The sequence below is a fragment of the Mytilus edulis genome, chromosome 3, assembly GCF_963676685.1.
Source record: "Mytilus edulis chromosome 3, xbMytEdul2.2, whole genome shotgun sequence".
Classification (NCBI taxonomy): Eukaryota; Metazoa; Mollusca; class Bivalvia; order Mytilida; family Mytilidae; genus Mytilus; species Mytilus edulis.
The window spans coordinates 20,554,687-20,576,691 of NC_092346.1; the positions used below are offsets into that span (position 1 = coordinate 20,554,687).

General features: G+C 30.7%; 1 protein-coding gene across 1 annotated transcript in view; it reads left to right on the top strand.

The window, feature by feature from the left end:
- LOC139514184 (glypican-6-like) overlaps nt 1–14,607 on the top strand; it is a 36,203-nt gene extending 21,596 nt beyond the window's left edge. Inside the window, exons 5-8 of the mRNA XM_071302984.1 lie at nt 787–917; nt 5,016–5,473; nt 7,213–7,388; nt 9,116–14,607. Coding sequence (XP_071159085.1) covers nt 787–917; nt 5,016–5,473; nt 7,213–7,388; nt 9,116–9,513 — 1,163 coding nt within the window. The 3' untranslated portion in view covers nt 9,514–14,607. The remainder of the gene's footprint in view (nt 1–786; nt 918–5,015; nt 5,474–7,212; nt 7,389–9,115) is intronic.
- Nucleotides 14,608–22,005: the final 7,398 nt, after the last annotated feature.

Here is a 22,005-nt window from a genome sequence, read left to right on the forward strand (position 1 = left end):
GTTATCACTCACATGTTATAAAACTCAGCAGCGGTCATCTACGTTTATGGAACATTGATGTATAGGCTCATTACGTGATATCAAAATGGCTTTCGGAAAATGAGAATTCCCATCAGGTGAAAAGATAAAAAAATGAAGGACTCTGCCCATGAATACAGAAGTCTTCTTTGAATTAACAAAGAAAATATGCCATGCTACTTAAATATAAATGGTGTTGTGCAATTGTGCATATGCATCTTAACAATTTCAACAACACGTAAACCTAGAAAATAAAATGCAATGGCTTGATTTAATTGTCAACATGCATAGTTCTTATAGGTTATGTAATCTAAAATTCAGAAGGCACAGTTTTGATTTAAAATTCTTTTAATGTACATCTACTAGATAAGAGACCTGTATATTTTAGGCTATTAAAACGCCCAGAATTGAAAGATAATGACATATAAAAAGTCGAAATCAAATTTTATCTATTGACATTATTTCTTGATGGAATAAGGCCACTCAGTTGCGGTCTTGATCTATAGACATTATTTAAAAAGTGACTCTTGCTGAAAACATGTAATTGATTTAACTATAAAAAGAGTTAAAGTTTGTTTTATGATGTTTCTTTTAATCTTACAGATAGCAAAACATAAAAGCACAATATTGTTATATAGAGAAGCTTATACAAAAATAATGAAAAAAGATAATGATGTTTTGCACTTTTATATAGATGTATGAAAGACACATGATTTTAAAAATACAAATAGATTTTTGTTTGCTTAACCATTAAACTTTTTTTTTCAGAGGCTATGAAACAGTTAGCAATACGATTGGAGGGACCTTTCAACATTGAATCTGTTGTTGATCCGATAGATGTGAAAATCTCTGATGCCATCATGATCCTTCAAGAAAACAGCATCACAGTCCGTGATCAGGTTAGTATAATGTCTCTTACAACTAAACAAGTTGTGACTGGATTGAAGCAGTGGGAGCTAGTCGGGTGGGTCGGTAAAGAAAGATTGGAAAGAAAGTTAAATGTTTAGAAAAGATAATTCATCAGATCAAAATAATTGAAAGATTGAGTTTAATTGAAAGTTTTAAAATGATATGGACATGTGTCTTTCTTGTTTGGTTTTATTACTTTATAATTAGAGGAAAGTGCTACATTTATTAAATGAAAACAAATTTCCCCAGATCATAAAAAGACATTAGTTTAAACCTACTTCAATAACAAAGCATATGACTGGGGTCAGCTTTTGTTTCATAAAGTAACATTAGCAGGGGACATGGGTTTAGATTATTTCTTTAAGTTTAAGGTCCATCTATTAGATATAAAGATTATCTTAAGTCTTTTGTTTTGTAAAATTTATCATTTTAGTCCTGAATATATTTAACAAGTTTTGGACACATAAAAGTTCCTTATTTAGAATTAATAGGTAATAAATAGTTCCTAAGACTTTTAATCATCAAATTTGTGTGACTTGCAATCTATTGTGATTTTGTATTAAGGTCTCACGATTGGGGTCACTGTAAAAAATTATCTGGTCTCTTATTTTCTACCTTTGATCCTCGACCTTAAAAAACAGTCATAATTCACTTCTTTTATGAAATAATCATTTGAATGCTGTCTATTCATGTTTTATTCATCCTTAACAGAAGCTTGTTGATCTAAGGACATTTAACAGCAGGCAGTTAAACTTCTTTTCTTGATGTCTTTTTAGAAAATGATGAGGTTTTATCACCTTAAAATTATCTTAGATGGCAATTTATGTCCAATAAAATAGATACTGCTTTGTTTTATGGATTTCTATTTTACGATTTTCTGCATAAGAAATATCGAAAAAAAAAATGGGATCTGGAATTCATTTCAAAAATATGCATCTTAATGTGAAAGTTACTACAGAATGCATGTGTAGTCTGTAATCTTAATAAATTACAAATTAATGTAGTAAATGGAGCTCTTGAAGAAGCTTCAACAACCTGCCTTAATGTAGCTCTTATTGGTAATTAATGGAAATTTAATATAGAGGAATTCTTTGCCATTACATGCATCAAATACATTCATTAATCACCCACCAGGAGCCTCATATTTAACAGACAGAAAGTACATCTCCTGCAGACTTTTAGCACAGATGTAAAACTTTTTTGAGGTTGGGACCCTCCGTATTGAATGATGATACATGCACTAAAGCCATGTGGTTATGCAACCAATCTTCTAGTTTTAATTACCACAGCCTAGCATTGTAAACAATGTGTGGAAAACCCATTCTGACAGTTACAGTTATAGAACATTTCTGTCAATCCTTAAATATGTTACTTTAAAGCATGTTGATTCATTTCTTGTTAATTACAAAACCATTCCTACATCTTTTCTGTTTACCAAAGGGAATTGTCTATGACCTGTGAAGTTTCAAAATAGAAAAAGAAAAATAGGTCTTTTTGATTTATTTAAAATTATTTGGAAAGCTACCATTTTTGCATTGATTCTTTTATTCCCAATTCCAACTCATCTCGCACAGTTTTCTAATAAAAATGTCTTCCTTATTTCAAGAGGTGTTCATTTTTTTTCCGTTCCAATTCTAGGTTCTTATAGTGTTGGTTTTTTTCAAAATAGATACTTATACTATAGGAATTATAGTTGGTCTTATCAAATATGGAAGTTCCCCCACAAATCACTTTATGTTTTGAGTTACATGCCATTTTGGTTATGAATTTTTCCATAAAACTAAAGAACGGATATTTCAATTATACTTCTGCCAAAAAAGATATATGCCATTCGTAGATATGTTTGTGAGAAGTAAAGTATTTTTTATAAATCTAGAATAGGGGATCAGTGAATTTGCATCCAAAACATAAATGGGCGGGGGAAGAGGTTGTGTATCATTTACCTAGCTACTATAATATTATTATAATTGTTTTAAACACAATTATCTGAAATTAAACAAAATATAAAAATCAATTTGAAAAATGAAAATGAATGAATGCGTTTAGGATAACTTTTTAGAAGAAAAGTATTTTTACAAATACTTCTTTAATACCAAATAATTTTCAAATGGAATAACTGGTTCACGTCTTCATTGATTGAACATAAAAAGCAAGAAACATAGCCCATTGAATTAATACTATTCACTAAAGAATTTAATATTGATATTTTTGTATTGTGACTAGTATTTCAAAGAGAACAGATTCTCAATTGTGCCATTCTCAATAACAGAAATTTATATTGCTTTATACCAGACTTCATTCATTGTAAATAATGGAAAATGAAATGCAATAAGAAGTGACAATGTGACACAAATATCGGTTTGTTAAAAATGATACTTGGCCACACAAATTATCTAAGCTCTCTAATTACCTTTGATGTACAAAAAATGTAACATGCAAAAGAATTTTGATTTAATAGATACGTTAAAGACTGGGTGAATCTGAGGTTAGATAATGATTATTAATGCATGAAGGCTGACAAGTCTACCTGCAGATTAAGCGTTTATAATGGACCATTATTGGATTAAATAGAAATTTCATTTTCTACTTTGTCTGAACAAATTGAAGAAACCTAATGAGGCAGGTCAGATGCATGCATTGCCAGATTGATTAAGGTGAAAATACATTAAGACATTCCTTAAATTGAGCAGGTCTGTTAAATCAATTTTAAGAAGGAAATCACTTTTTTACACACAATAGATTTGTATGAAGTCTAATCTTTCGATCAGTTATATCCTATCTGTTTGCTGTTTTAAGTGGCTTTTCTTTCAAGGAATGAATTTAGGCCTTTGTGTCATTTTAGTGAACAATCTGGATAAGAGAGAAATGAACATAATTTAAATGTCTACCTGACAGGTGCTATCATCCATGTACCTCGAAAAAGTATTTTTAGATCATGGAGATAAAATGACTTGTAAGTTTGCCAAATGAGCCCTTGGTTCAACAGATTTCACCACATGACCAATAGGTGCATGTATTTTACCAATATAGATCATTGACATGCTGTACAATTGTATATAAATAGTCAATTCGTCAGATTTAAATGCACAGGGTAACCTTGTAAAATGGCATTTTGTTTTGTTGTACCATAACCTTGTGGAAAACTTAATATAATCAAGCTTAGTAAACCTACAGCCATGACAGCTTAAACTTGAAATATGAACTAAACTTTAAGTCACTAGAACCCTATATTATACATAACCTTTATTAACTTATTTTTAAAGTAAACCCTTATAAACTTAAAAGCTGTTCAAAACTATGGGTTATAAGCAGCAAGAGCCATGTCTAACTTGGACCCAGCTGTGCGCCTGAAACAATTATTTCATTACTTAAGCTGAAACTGTGTTTTTTCAAGAACCATGATAATTAGAACAGTGTCTTAACTAACCCATCTGTAGCTTGAACCATGTCTAGATTGTATATCATGTATCAGTATGTACATTGATTTTTTCATTTAATGATACAAGATTTACTTTATGACGCAAATCTTTGTCTTAAACTTAATTGTTAAAGCAGATCTATACAAATAATTTCTCAGGTTTTGATTAGTGAGCTTGGAAGAATAGAAGTGGTTTGAGAGGGGGTCCAGTAGAGTGTCTTCTAAACATGAAACATAATATCTCTTACCAGCAGTAGATTAATATGCTTGAGATAAGTTATGGTTGTAGATCCATTAGTAGAGCAGTAGGTCTGAATCTTGTGGTCTCCATGTAGTGAATCAATAATCCATGTAGTGAATCAATAAGCATGAGACAAAGACAAAATTACTGTTTAGCTTATATGATTACTTGAGGCTTTTATTTTTTACCCCATATTAAAGGTTATAAATGTTGTAATATAAAGTACAACAATTGACTGACATGCATGTATGCTATAACATGAATAAAAAAAATCAAATCAAATAATGCAAATTTTGATTGTATATTTATGGTAATAAGTTGTTTGATATCCCATCTTGAATATGTCTTAAAACAGACTGTTCTGAATATGAATTTAACAGAATTATTTATCTGAGATTTAAGTACATGAATTAATTATTTTTTCTTCAGATATTTGAAGGGTGTGGGAAACCTAGGACACAGTCTTCTGGGGTTAGAGGAAAGAGATCTGCTGATAACTCCACTGTAGGCACTCCCACCCAAGATCATCATGGACAACCTCCAATTACACCGGTCCGCCAGGCTGATGGTCCACAAGAGAACCCTTTTGGAGGTAAACTCAATTTTGGTGCAGGTGAAGTTGTACCAGAAACTGGGGATGCTGCTGAAAAGAAAAACCCATACGACCAACATTTCGTTGGACAGTACAAACCACCAGGAGGCAAAAATGTCAAACCAACAACAGCTGCAGGTACCAGTTTAGACCGGTTAGTGAGAGATATTAAGGACAAGGTGAAGGCTGCCAAAGATTTCTGGATACAGCTTCCATATTCTGTTTGTAACGATGACAAAATAGCAGCACAGCCTGATAATGATGATGAATGTTGGAATGGACAAGATCGTGCTAGGTTTGTAATCTCTGAAACCTTAATTATTCATCAATTTGCATATGACTGAAAGCCATGAATATGCATCAAATATGTCCAGGTTAAAAAATAGGGTACACAGCAACATGTTTTGTAATCTATTTAAAGTCATCACACCAAAAAGAGATAGTTCAATATTGCTGAAAGGTTAGATATTTACAGAACTGATTTTCGTGGAATTTTAATAAGTGACCACAAGTATATAAGTTTGGGAGGGAGAAATACGTAAACTTTACAAACCTGAAGTTTTTAAAATTTTGATGAAACTATGCTCTTTAAAGATTTTTAGTGATACTAAAATTCCTCTGTATATCAGACTGTTAAGGATACATTGTAGATTGGAAATATTTTGTCTCAGTTAATTCATGATATGAACCTGAACTTTGTAGTTTCATTTTACCTTTACCTCAGTTCCAAAGTTCATTGTTCTTTTAAAATATTTGACATGCTAATTTATGGCACTTTGTAATCGATGTACTACTTACTTCATGAGAGCATGTATTACATTGATTGATGCTTTTAAAGTAATTTTGGGGCTAGTTGTTGAGTTGGTAATGATATTGTAATTCAGTTGGCTTGTTGTTTTGATTTTTAGAATTCAAAAACTGCTGAAATAACCTTTTCAAGGTCACTTTTTTATGAAAGAGGAAAAAGTCACTGACATTTAGGCCTTGCAGAATTTTCATAATGAAAATAAGTTGCATTCTTGGAATTTTTAAATGAAGGTGGCAGTACTCAAACCCTTTCTGTGGTCTTGTTTGACAGTATTTCGAGGTTTAAGTGGATAATGACCAGCTATTTGATGCTGGTTGTGTTGGGTGCTAGTTATACTTTGTTACATTTTTGTACCACCAAATTTCCACATGCATAGTTATGATGCGAAACAAAACATGCTAATGAAACATAAATGTTGTTCTCATGCAGGCATGAAAATCAAACTTGTACTGGCTAATTGGACAAGAAAAAATAATGATAAATGATTTACATGTAATAGATATATGAATACCTATGGAAAACGAGAGAAAAAAGTTCTTGAACTTGTAAAAAATGTGAGAATTAGATATACTTGGCTTATTTTTTAATTGTCCCTTATTAAAAAATGCATGGTAATTCTATCTTTGTAACATGTTTTAATCTCAGTTGAAGGCTATAAGATTTCCCATGTATAATATAAATCCTGTTTTGATTGATTTTGTGGATGTACTTTAAGATTGAACAGATTTTAATAGTGTATGTCTAGTTAATGCAGTGCTTTGAAGTAAATGGTTATCACAGAAAGTCTAGTTACCTGCTTCATTCCAGTCTCAAGTGTGAAGTTTTGCTGTGCACACTTATTTATGGACAGAAGTGTAGAAAGCAAACTATAGCTGAAGTATTGGCAAAACAAATGTGTTTCTGTTTTACAAACCCAGAAAAAAGTTGATCAGATTTTTGTTTGCTGAAGCCTTTAACTAGTGTTAGTGTGAAGTGTAAATGGAATCTGAGAAATCACACTAATGTTAGTCTATGGAAACCTTTTTCAATTGATAACATTCAGTCAAGTCCTCATAAAATTGTATGTTTGAAATACTTGAAACAAGTCATTATTGTATATCTTTTTGACCTTATGTATCTTTTGGGATCAATAACATCTCTTACTTGTATCATATATTTCAGTCAATTTGTATTTTTCAGCTTAGTTATTTATTATCTTTGTTATTTATTTGTTTCTTTATTTATAGGTATGAGGCTGAGGTCCAGAAAGATGGTGTAATTAACCAAATAAACAATCCAGAAGTGACAGTGGACGTGAACGAGGCCAATTACATCATAGAACAACAAAAAATACAGCTGAAAATTATCACAGATAAATTACAAACAGCCTACAAAGGTGGTGATGTCACATATATATACACAGGTAATAACTGATAACCACAGAATAGGAATTTTGATTTTTTTTGTCTGATAAAACCTGTGAATTTAGGATTTGATATATCAGAGGTAAATGTAATTCAATATATTGTACATTTCTAGATATCCTGTTAAAAAAAGATTTCCTGATAGTTAACAGAAAACAGAACAAAAAAAAAATTTATTTAAGAAACCTGTACATTTTGCAAATCCAAACAGTGTCTTAAATAATAGACCACTTTCGAGTTCATCTGTCACTGGGAAAAACTCGTCAATTATATGCGCCTTTATGACGTCATTTACCAGATAGAGGGGTCGCCTGTATCCCTGCACTATTTACGTTCATCAAGCTTCTAAGTGATCATCATTGTGCAGGATAAACTAGAAATAATGGTTGTTCTGTAGGTACTTAATGACAATTCCCTAATGATAGCAATGCTGATTGTCAATTTTGAGAATTCAATTTGCCGAATAATTCGTACAATAGAGAATTATAGTTTTCCAACCACTTGCTCAACATTGGAATGGAAGTGACGACGTCCCTAAATGCACAAATGACGTTCACTAAAACCAGAGTTTTTGATGGAAATGCATCGAACTCATTGTCTATTGATGGCTCCTAATTGTTAACAACCTTGATGATGTTTAATTTGATACAAGACAAGAAGTCAAAATGCCACACTGTAAAAGCAGTTTAATAATTATTGTTGAATTGGTACATATAAACTTCCAAGGTTAAGTTTTCATCAGTGTGATAAGAAGATCACTCTTGATAACCCACAGGAATGTTCTTAGTTAAAAACTTTCTCAGAACAATCACTTCCCATCATTATCAAATGAAAAAAGCTTTCCACCCTCTTTTAAAAACCACTGGAATACTTAAATGTATTGCATTGCGTAAAATACAGGTTTTAAAAATATTATTACTTATGCAATGATGAAATAAAGATAATACAACTATTTCTTTATCTGGAGAGTGGTGTATCAGTAACATTTTATTCCCTCAAGCTCCAATAGAAATATAACATGTAATCTATACATTTGCTTTATTGTACTCAACATGGAACCATGTCAATCAAAAAAAAGGGGGGTTGGGTTTTTAAAAAAATCCTAAAATATTTTAGTCTTGCGTCATGTTAAAGATTTATTGAATAGGACCAAGTTCAGTGACCCCTTTTAAATATTTAATTCATGTCTTTCAATTTTCAATTTCTTCTGCTATATGTGTTGATACCAAGAGATTAAACAAATGAAAAATACATTAACTGATTATCTGTCCATAAAACAGCTATAAACCTCAATACCTTGATATATTAGACAGAACCAGTATTATTCTTGCACACATGGTTAATATGAAGTCGAAACTATAAATGATAGGTGGGAAAAGCAAAATGAAAAATACTGTACCATTGTAAGACAATAGATACCATGGAAATCCACTATTTTTTTATTTTATTTTTTTGAGGGGGGGGGGGGAGGGGGTACAACATTCACATTCAAACAGTACAGTACCTCTGAAGAACTTGGACAGTTGTTGACCAAAGTGAACAAAGAAGATTTTCTTTTAGCCAGTTATAAGAGAAATTAGCTATTGCGTAAAAGTTATTGTCAAATAAGGGCATTTTATTATTTACATAATTTTGTGATAATGATAATAAACAAAATAATCAAAATGCTGATTATTTATTGAATATCCTGCAGTTGTGAAAATCTTAATTATTTTTCTTCCATCAGAAACAGTGACTGATCACAGTGGTGATTCCAGTGGGGACGATGATTTAGAAACAGGAAGTGGATTTAATCGGGAAACAGGAAGTGGCATAATTGAAGGAAGTGGGTCTGGTGATGGAGCAGACAGGGGAGACGATGAAGATTATCACAAAAATAAAAATCACTGGAATAAAAATAAACACGGACACGGCGGCAAAGTTCCTACAAAGTCTGATCCAACAGGAAATAAAGAAAAACCCTTTGATTTCGGCCCAGAATATCATAATATAAAAACAACACCGAGACCTGTTTCAGGTAATAACCAGCCTCGAGGAGGGAATCAAAATTCAGCAAACAATCTGTCATCTATATCCATATCCTGTTTAATCACTCTTTTCACAATGTTATGGGCAGTTTTATGAGTTGTGAATACTTTTATATAGCAAATAGGCACAGACAAATTGTTCAGCATATTGGACTGTACTTACAATTTCTGTGTCCTGTTTTTTATGTTGCATTGTACAAATATCATAAAAAATCATCTAAAAAGAGTAGGTCATTGTCAGGGTGATAGATGTATGTGTTCATACTCTGTGATGCAGTCAAGAGAATATGTGATATGAAGAAAAAGTGCACTTGAAGGAATATCTGCAAAGATTCTTGAAAACTTGGTAAAGATTTGCTAATTCCTTTAAAAAAAAATAGGAAAACACTTCTGGTTAGAGTGCCCAAAAAGACAAAAATTGATCATAAACATGTACCTCAGTCAAAGTTAAATCATTAAATATTGCCCAAATTGTCACATGTTTGGCAAAAAAGGGACTCATGTTATTGATTTGTCAAGAGTCACAGAAGATGTGTGGTCATAGAAAAGAAGCTTGTTTTTATCATTACAATATTGTTACCCCTCATAACAAATGAACTGCTGCATAAGTAATTTTTGATCATATTATTAAAGCAGTTTTTCCCCATTTCCATTTTCAATTTTATTTCAACGAAGAAAAATAACAACGGTCTGTAAATTGTACAATTGTAGTTAAATGTTGCTAGAAGCATTATTTGCATATTAAAATTTTATATTGGGTCATTCACATTTTCATCTATCAAAAAAAATTATTTAAATAGGATTAATCTTGAGGCAATTTTTTTGCTCCACACTATCAATTTAGATTCCCTGTTTGATTTAATTGAGTATCAAAAATTTATATAAATGGCAGACATAATTGTTAAGGATTATTACCATACTAAACAAAGAATAAATTTTAGCACATGAAATATTTTTTACTAAATGATATTTTTAAAGACTCTATATATACATGATATATGCATCACTCAAAAAAGGCCTTTTTCACTGTTTCCATCTTAATGACATTTGTAAATTTAGAAAATTCTTACATCTTATATCTGAAAAATCTATATAAAAATTATTTTTAATTGATAGTTATTTTACTTCATCATTTTATAAAAAGATAAAGAAAAGAAAAAACAACGAGATTTTATTTCTTGAAAGATCAATCTGTGTGATAGTAAACAAACAAAAAAATGAAAGCAATAATTGTCTGAACTATTTGCCTTCATTTCTAACATTGTTTACGCTGCAAAATACATCAAAATATAAAATTGTAAGATAAGATGTGATATATACTTACAAAAGTGCTATGTTCCAACAGAAAGGAATTGATTGTGTAAATAGCTTTAAAACAATGATGTATTTTTAAAAAGCAGCAGTGTTAATTTCTATTACATGTATATTATGTGATGATATGTGTTTTGCATTGATTTGTAGCCTAACAATTTGTACCCTGTATTAGCTGTATAAGATCATTGCTTGTTATGTAATCAAAAGTTACTGTCAAATTATTAATTGCCAGTTAGCAGACATTTTTCTGTGTTGTGCTGTAAATATGATATTTTTTGCTTTTTTTTTTATAACAAAAGACATATCACAAAAAAAATGTTGTGGCTTGTTCTTAGACTTGTGTCACATTTTGATCATAAGTTTTTGATTTAATAACTAATTTCTGATATGATCATGTTTTAAGTTCTCATTACGCTGCATGTACCAACCAAAAGTGAAAATACCTCAATGTGTCAAAATCGAGCTAAAGTTTTTACTGCTTTTTTTAACGCTAGTAAATAGATTTTAGACTGAGATACTCATTTGATTTCAACCAATCGTGAAAGTTTGAACTTCTGAATAGCAAACTTGTGGGTTAAGCTATCAATGGAAAGGCTCTCCAATTAGGCACAATTGAAAACATATCCAATTTCACTGACTAGGTAGGGACAACAAACCAAAAACAATCATAACAGTATATCTTCTGTATATTTTAACCACTCATTTTGTTAAAATTTATGCATTTTACAGCAGGTTTCATATAATGTGCTACATTTACATGAAAGTATAAACAAATAAACAAGAGCTTTTGATGGAACAACCTTATTTTCCATTTTTCCAAAAGTTTGCTATTTTTGCACAGTGAGAAATAACGAGCAATCTTCAAACTCAGCATTATTCTACTGAGATTTAACAGGATGTTTATACAAAAGTTTAAGTCTAAAATCAATTTACTAGCAGAAAATTTTAAATGCTCTTTAGGATATGAGTTTTCTCAGGGGAATATTCATCATTTTAATTTTTGTGCACATTTTAAGATTATTATTTTTAGCACACTTTATCTTATCTTGTATTCTGCAATGCTTTTACAAATACAAAAAAAAAAATTGCAATAAACAATTTTTATAAACCCATTTCATTTTAGATAATTTGTATTTTATTCATGGCATTATTTCACAAGGTACTATTTTTATGAGCAATTTTACTCTTGTCTTCTAAGCTTAGCTTTTAATAATGAAAGTCTGCCAGAGAAACCGGCTATTTTTTAGTCTCGGGTAATAATATGTTAATAGGTATTATACAAGCATTTTTTTTAAAAAGAAATTCTACTGAAAGTTCAGTAAAAAAATTCCTTTTTGTATGATTTATATATTTTTATCTTCAATGTTTATGCAGTATTTAAATACTTAACTGAAAATAAAGTGGAGTAAGGAGAACAAACAGTAAATAAATTATGTGCCAAAGTATACAATTACTGTTTGTCTTTGAACTATTTTGCAAGTACGATAAAGTTCAAGATCTTCATAAGATTTTCTATCAAATTTAACCAATATTACAAGCATATATTTTTGGTATTAGTTGAGGCTAAGAAACCGTAATTTATTTATCTAACTGATTCAAGTCAAAGTACATACGAACAAAATCAATGTTCCTGCTAAATGGCTGAATTGGGCTCTTTGTTTATTTTTAAGCGACAGTACCATGAGGACTGTATTTTTCCTTGTGGTTGATACACACTTACTTACAATTTTTTTGTTTACTTCTTATATGTGTTAGTTATGAACCAAAGGTTAGTGTATTTATTTATTTTTTGCTGTAATAAATCTCTGGTTGAAAACTTGTGTAAATAGCTTTATATGTGTATGTTGTTATTGTCTTTTGTATTACACTAGATGATAGTGTAAGTACATACAAATTTATTCTTTTTAAATGTATTTTGCTAAACTTTAAACGAGCTTTCTGAAATTTTTACGGTGATGAAAAACTTAATAGTGCAATAAAATTGCACATTTTAATGTATGCAGTAGTTTAAAAATTGCTTTATAGAAAAGCTATCAAAATTACTTAGTAGCTTTCGGACAGTTGCCATTGTGGCCTGACAAAGATTTCTAGCTCTTCTACTTACAATCATTCATGTTTAGTTTATTTTATAAAAAATGATTAAAGAAAAGTTAATTCTGTTTTATTTTAGAATTAAGTTCAGCAGTTTCATCTACTGTTTTGTTATATATCAATATTGTTTGAAATAGATGTTTTGTTAATGTCTAGTCGATTGAAATAATCTCAGTTCATAACTTAAATGATATGCAGTTTTTGTATCATCTTCTCTTGATAGTAATCTCGATATAGATTGAATTATGTAATGATATACATTTGTGAAAAACTTATTTTTAACTACAGCAGTATTGATTTAAAATACCTTCAGTCTGAAATATTTCTTCTTGGATAAATTACACAATTTAGACGTGAATTTCAGCAGTATTGTAACTGATACATGTAGTCAAAGTTGTTTTAAAAGGGTTGTTCAGCATTATACATCGACTTTAAAATTGCATATCCTTTTAGTATCTGTTTTTGAAGTACGTTTTCTTTTGTAAAAACGGTTTGGTTGTAATGTGCAGGTTGCTGATCATACAAACTAGCCGTAATTTTCTGGTTTCATTTCTTTCAGTTGTAAGAAATCCATTTTACACTTATTGATGTTTTGCTTAGCTGGCTAAATTATTGGGAGTTATTATACATGCAAAAAAGTATTTTTGTAACTTCATCATAACCCCACCTTTGTAGATATAATTTTTTTGTTTTGTTGAAAATATGATGAAAAGCAACATAATTGAACTAACATGTACCAACTGTAACATTTTTAGAATCAATTTTGAAAGTAATATTGCATTCAATATTAATAATTAGATATTCTATGCATACTTTCTTTTGGAAGGACACAAACTATTCTTTTTATAGTCCTGTGTATAGCCTAAAAATTAAACAGCATTAAAACATTTTAGTAGGACTAGATAAATCCAGCCATTATCTTTCTTTGTGCTACCATGAAAGAACAAAGTTTCAAGTCCTATAACCCTGGTATATTCTCTGAACTCAATCAGGTGCAGAAATTTCATTGATAACAAATTGTGCTACAAACTTGAGATATAGTTCAGAGACTAATCCATAAGGTTTTAAAAGAAAGTTTGCAATGAATTGATATGAAACTTAAACTGAAGAGAGAAGGAAATATAATTATTTAATTCTCTAACAAAATGTAATCGGCTTTTCATCATATTTTTGTTCATGCATCATCAATAAATATGATTTTATATGTATTTGCATGATTGTTGAAATATAACAGTAATTTGTTGACATATTTATGTGAAAATTATAGACATTTAAAGATAGTAAGTTCAAAGGGATGTGATTTTTTTTATTTCATAAAATCAAACTTCATTGAAATACAAATTGTTCTGGTAGGTGAACAAGGATTGAATTGTAAATTTCAAGGTGAAGGTCTTCAAATACACTCATTTACTTTTGGTCTAAAAAAAACCCAAAAAACTGAAAAATATTTATTATTAACAGTTCTTTTGATATACATATATTACTCCATGTCTTTTCTACCATTTCAATAGCATTTGAAAATCAAAAACTTTAAGCAAGTTCTCGCAGCAATATCACAATCGACCGGTTTCCTGACTATCAAAATGGAAGTACACAAATTATTAACATTATTTCTATAGAATGCATAGTTATCTGAAAAATATTTATTGGTAGGACTGTCTTGATATTCAATCCTTGTTGACTTTTCCAGAGCCTGTACACATTGTTGTTATACGTGTAGGAACATGTATTCCTCAACTCAGTGTAACGAGGACTTTATTTTACTGAAATAAAACTATAAACAATATCTTGTATTTGTATTTTCAATGTTCAAGTTGCCTTAAGAATTTATTATATCTTTCCAACAGTAGAACCACAATAATTGAAACTCTAAAAAATGATAATTACAAATGTACTGATTCAAATAGGCAAACTGATTTATAGATCATCAAAATAAACCTCCTTTCAATGTAACAGAATGTAAATGACTTCCTTTTACAAAAAACCTCCTCTGTTCTCATGGTAGGGTATTCTGCTGGGATGCCTGATGTTGAAGTTTCAATTGAACCCCCTCTGTTCTCATGGTATGATGCTCTGCTCCTGATGTTGTTGGTTCAATCATAGGCTAGATAAAATCAAAGACTTGGAAAATTGAATTGATATTTGCTGCTTCCCTGTTAGAACACAGCATTTGTCAGTAAGAACAAAGATCATTTGGCTTGCATCTTGGGACTGTATATAATTTTATAGGTTCTTGTTTGGATTTGGAAGAATTTTTGGGGGTCCGCTAACATATCTTCTTGCTGACTGTTACTTGTTAACAAGCATATTAAAAATCAAACTTGGCATGTTTGTCTAGTACAGAGCATATTCATATCACATTAACATATTCTCAAACTGATACATATGTACGGTAATGTTTCCTACTGGAATTAAGCACCAATCCATATGTCATCTAATGTAGTTACAATAAACTGACAAACTCTATATGCCAGAATATTCTCATATTGAATGTGGGCAGCAATTGGAAGAAAAGGAAATATGAGTAGGCCACACATTGATAAAATTGAGACATGTCTCCATGCAGAATTGTTACCTTGTGCCCTGTTGAAAATTTAGTTTTATGTTAAACATGGTTTATGCATATCACATTATTTGCTTTCATCCAGAATATACATCGGTCCATAATGCAAGGCAGAAATTAATTTCATTTCACAACTAGATGTTTTTGAATTGATTATGATTAAAAATTATTTAGAATGAAATTCAAAACAGTGTGGCTGTGGCCATTTATTGACACATTAAATTCATCCATTGACTGAGACAATTTACATGAACATTTGTCTGTAACGACCACTGTTCACGACGTACCTACGATAGACATTTAAACTGTGGGGTCACCAAAGGTTTCTTAACGCCTTTAATTATAAAATAATTCGAAAAATTAATCAGGAATTACCTTTATGTTTTGATTTATATAATTGATATAAATCAAAACATCGTGTTATTTCTGATTAATTTTTCGAATTACTTTATTAAGGTGTTGAGAACCTTTGGTGACCCCATAGTTTAAGTGTCTTTAAAAAGTACATAGTGAGCAGTGGTCGTTACATACAAACGTTCACCTAAATTGTCCTAGTCAATGAATGAATTTAATGTGTCAATCAATGGCCACAGCCACACTGTTTTGAATTTCATTCTATTCAAAGAAGGCAAACTACACTGATACTTAAGTGGTATTTTAATTTTCTTAAATCGTGGTGAATTGATCACAAGTTTCACAGCAGAGCTTATTTCCAGGACAAGACAATGCAATACACTTATCCTACATTTAAATGCACCTAAGTCAAGATATTGCAGCAAAAGTAGGTCGCTTTCAACTTCTCTGTCTGGTGTACTGCATCTAGGAACAACTTTACAATAGATTCTTAAAAAGTTAGGAAGAATAACTTCTAGGGATATCAAAATATTAAAAATTCATGGTATAATTTAAGATAAAGACATAACTAAAAAATACATCTGATAAAGAGTGTTCCCTTAATCTAGAACGGATATAGAAAATATGACATCTCACAATCGAAAATAGTAATATTAGTATGTACATTCTACAAATTCATGCAAATAACCATAAATCTGACATATTTCCATGTCTGTAGGTGGTCTGTCACCATACTGGATAGTAGATTTTATCAACACCAAACAATTGTTTGCCAGGGTACTTTATAACCACTTTATTAGACACGGTGAAGTATACTGTTTATTCCTTTCATTTTATTATAATGCAACAAGACATTAATACATTTACAAACATGTATAGTTTACTGATAATTAGTTAAAACACATTGTGTTTGCTTACATATGCAGAAGGGGTGCATATTTAAGCATACTTAAACATTTTAAAACTATTTATGTAAAAAAGAAGATGTGCTGTGATTGACAAAGAGACAACTCTATATTCAAAGTCACAAACTCACAATGTATAAACTTTTGTTTATGTCACAAGTATAATGTTACTTATAGACAAATAAAGATTATTATTTATATATAAAAAGTAAACAATTATAGATCGACCTTCAACACGGAGACTTGCTCACACCAAACAGCAAACTATGAAGAGCCCAAAAATGACTAGTGTACAGCAATTCAAATAGAAAAAATACGGGCTAATCTATGCAAAACTTTTGAATCACATCAAGAAACGACAACCACTGAACAACAGGCTCCTGACTTAAGTTAGATGCATAAAAAGGCAGCAGATTTAAACGTTTATACAGGCACCAATCTTCACCTAACCTGAAACAGTAGTGAAATGTATTTATTGAATTGTACAGATAATGTCAATCATATATCTGTGTATTGTGTTTCTATAATGATAACATTCAAATCATCAAATAAGTTGTTTAAAAAATGTATTTTCACATGCAAAGCCGTTCAAGAAATCTAACTTTTCACAAAACGAGTGTATCCTTGGTCATTATAGATACAAATGTAAATTAGCTCGAATGTGAAAACAAATGTTCCAGAGCAGAGATCCAATACTACAAATTCATTTTATAAGATTTAGTTTTATTATGAAAACTGTTCAAGGATTGTAAAGTTCATACTTAACAAAAACAGGTTTAATGTAGAACAAAATTAATCAAAAACTCGTCTCAGGCGTAACAGATCCAGCTCCTCGTTATCCGCAAACTACTGATTGCACAGCTCAACGACTAAACTACTTCATGAAGACAGAAATGCTGTAAAAGCCAGTTTATAAACAAAATTACAAGTACTATTTACCTGGGAACAGTATAGCTATATATGTTTCGGACTTAACAGAAGGTTTCAATTGCAGATGAAATGGTCGATATTAAGTTGCTCAACGTCCAGTGGCAAGTATTTTCTGATAATTCCTTGTCCTGTCATTTATTGTTCGGTGCTGAGTTTGAAAATCTCATTGAGTGGTTGAATTTGGAAGATTGTTTTTTTTTTATTTAAAGCATTTCTTTTGTATATCTCAGTCCGATATAAAATGTGTGGTGTTGTGTCCGTGCTTCACTTAAGCGAATATGCACTATACAAGGTCAAATGGGATATCAACGGCTCTTTGTATTGAAAAGGAACAGATATAAAATGGATTTCGATCATTTCTGTAGTTTAATTTGTTGTTGAATAAATAGTATGAAGTCTGAAAAAAAAAAACGCTAATTCTTGTTGGTTTTAAAATGTAACTCCAAAAAACTTGCTTGTTTCAGTTGTGTAATACGCATCTGAATTGTTACCTCAACAAGGTAACTAAATAAAATATTTAGCAACTTGGGGTGATGTGGGAACGACTACCGTTTCCACATATCGGTCAACGGGCGACAACTCAAATCTTTGACAGTTTTTCGTTGCTTACCTTACAGAATATGCACTAGCCAGAAAAAAATGTATAGAATTTATTAATATCACTTGCCAGAAAAAAAAAATCAAATGTATTGAAGTTAATAATATTGTAAAACGATGGAAAATATAATAACAAGAATTATTATTATCATCATTATTTTTATTGTTACGAATTGTCGAGAGGCGAACTCATATTTGATAAATTGACAATGAGGGTCGGTTTTAAGAACAAAAAGTTTAAAAAAAAAATAAAAAATACTTCAGACTAGATTTCAGTTGTTCAATTGCGAACTGTCCATTTTTATGTATTCCAGTAGCGCCAGCATATGGAGTATTATATCTCCATGTTAATACGTTTCAGCCTGGCGTTTTCAATTATTCTTTTCTTGATAGAGGGCCTAGTGAACTGAGCTTTTGAACCAACTTAGCGAGATTCTAAGTTAATGTTGTCCTTTCCAAATGCTTTCAGTCGCATTCAAGAGAAATTTGACCGTTACAAAATATCTGCATCATTTTTTTTTTCAATTTTCATAACCACATTCCTGTTTTTGTTATATATATCGTTTATATGTCTGCTATAAGTTAGTTAGTAAAAGATCGTATAATACGTTGATAGAGGGTCTTCCCATGGATAGAAACAAGTGCCTGTGTACCATAAGTATCTCGATATGTGGTACTAGTGGAGTAGAATCTTCTTACCTTTCTCTTAGATTATCCACAATCTTCGTTAGTTTTCTATGTTATATTTTGTGATATTGTTTGTACTTTTCTAGTCTCGTTTTTCATCATGGCGTTGCCATTTTTTGAATGTCTACTTAGGCTCTGTGTGCTCTTTTCTAATCTTTAGATGAATTATTGTATATATCTCTCTGACACATTCCCCGTTTTCATTCTCAATTCTATGATCTTCTAATAACCTATAGCAGACATAAAAACGATATATATAATTTGCATCTTATCAATTAGCATTGACTTGAATGAGTCACGAAAAAAGAAAAACATTTTGAAAATGAAAGGTTGCATGCCTCATCCATTTATATCTTGAAGAAACTAAAATCTGTTGTTCAGTTTTACAGATTTTTAAAACTGTTCGAACCATGAATGTGTTGGCAAAAACAACTAACATATACCATTTAGAAACACTTAAATTCTCCCTCGCCCTGCTCGTCCGAATTTAAAGTATTTAATCTCTAATTCAATAGGCTATAAACAAGACACACACAGATATAGGATTAGTTGCTCGCAGTAACATCTTATTTTCTCTTGCGATACAATATTTTATTTTACTGAATTGTACATATTTCTTCAATCGAAACATTATATAAACACATGACATATAACATTGTTCCTCTTTCGCATCGCTTCTTTTCCCCCGGCAATAAACATAGCAGCAACTGCACATATACCTATGTGACCAACTTCAATCCGACGTAACTGCGAGCACCTTCGATACTAATACATTTAAATCCCAAACTTTATATAGTACCTTTAAACACCACCCATAAAAACCGCCAAAACTTTCCTCGTGCCTCCTGCACCTAACATCAAACTTATAAATAGTACATACTGTTACAAAACCAGTATCCGAACTAGTTATACTAGTTCCCATCTGTAAATATTAACTACAAATAGCAAACGGGAAAAACCCTATTTCAAACGAAATAAAATACATATAACTATAAGGCATGAAATTGTGATCAATTTACCTTTCTAACTTTCTTTTGAAGTTAACTTTTATAAGTGCTTCAATATGTTTTAATTAAACCACCAGAATGATGATTAAAATTGTCTTAAATCCAAAGATGTTGAAAGATTAGGATCAGCTGTATTTTTTTTCAACAAAATAATCCCTTAAGCCAGGTGTCAACTTCGTATTAATGTAATGTATGGGAGGAAGTTATGTATTCAAAGTTATTGTACAAAGGGTAATATATACCCAGAAATATTTTAGTGTGACATTATACTCCGCGAATGTTATTAACAAAAGCAACTAACATATATTATTTAGAATCACATAACTATGAGGGAACGTGAACCGTTTACCTTTTCTAACTTTCTTTTGAAATTAACTAGTCCAGTCAATCTAGCATAAATATGACCCTAACCTGAAAGTAATTGCAACAGAAGATTTTTTAAGTTTTAATATTTAGCACTATACCCCAAATATACACAGAAAAAAACCCTATAAAATCTTACTTGAGGCAGACTCAAAAAAAATCACCATTTAAAATTTCTATGGAGATTTGCATTGAAAGGGAGGATAACTCTTGCGAAAAAGGCAAAAATATCAATAAATCTTGATACAAAATTATCGCTTCTATAATATTCGTCAGAATGTATTGACTCTTGATTATTTAGCGGTCTTTAGAGTAAAACAAACAACTCTAAAAGTGTTTTCATATATTTTATCAAGCTATAATCTAGATTTCGTAATTCATTAGTTGACCATTTAATGAATTTTTCAACATGTCAAGGTAAAGAATCTCAAAGTTTTATAAAAATAATTAAGCATGTATTCTTCTTTTTGTGGTTTAAAGTTTCTTTAGACAAGTAAGATGCTGAAAAAATATGATATACAGATTGAACAATACCAAATTTTCACATTATTTTTTCAAAGTGGTCACAAAGCTTCAAATTTGCAATTTCTTTAATGAAAAATGCACCAAAAAAAAATAAAACTACCCATAACACTTCGGTTTTGTACATTTCAGGAGCAGAAGATAATGTAATTTAGTCAAATACCAACTTATAACCCCATCAAAGTATCATTCTTTACATAAATTTCAAGAAAAGCAGCAAAAAACTGATAACAAAAAACTCATTTTTGCGGATTTCCCCTCCCAATGTTAATTTCCATAGGAAATCAAAAATGCTGATTTTAAGTTTTCCTCAAGTTAGATTTTATGGGACTTTTTTTCTGTGTATATTAAGGGCATAATGCTATAGATTAGAACTAAAACATTTTCTGTTACAATTAGTTCGAGGTTGAATCAGTTTGACTGGACTAAACGTATATAGTGCTTAAATATGTGTGTATTTAAGTGCCTACCGTATTTAAACCACCATAATGATGATTAAAAGTGTCTTAATCCAAGACATTGGAAGAAGGATCAGCTGTATTTTTGATTTTATTTCAAAGGGATGTAATATATACCTAGAAATATTTTACAGGACAATACTCCGTGAATGTGTGGTATAGAAAGTAGTATAGGTTCATATAGCTTTGAATAAAAGAAGGTGTTGTATATCCATCAATCAGACATCAACATACCCCAACACGCATGTGTTGATACACTTAAACTTTTCGCCTGCTTCAATATCAAATATTTCTTAGGACAATCAACTCTCAAGCTGAGGTCAAAGCAATAAGCAAATGGAATCCGTCAAGTGAAAATATTCATGTACATGTAATTAATTCAAATACATAATGTATTCAACTCAGTTATTTTGTATAATTTCTGAGCTACACCCTTGATAAAAAGAAAGAACAAAATGAAAACAAATCACCATGCTATCTAATGTTATTTGTGTATAATTTGTCACAACTGATGATGATGATAGATGACCGCTTCACGTCCAGTGGAAAATTAAACGCATATCCAAGACGATTACTTGTTCATGATACAATAATAATAATAGTGAATATTAACCCTGCTTTGTACTAGACCGCCACACTCAGCCTGATTTTTAACATGCTGCGGTATGGGTTTCTCCCATTGTTAAAGGACGCATGGTTGTCTATAATTGCATACATCCACTTCATTTAGACTTTGGTGGATAGTTGTCTCATTTGAAATTATACTACATCTCCTTATTTTTATATATTTCACAAGGT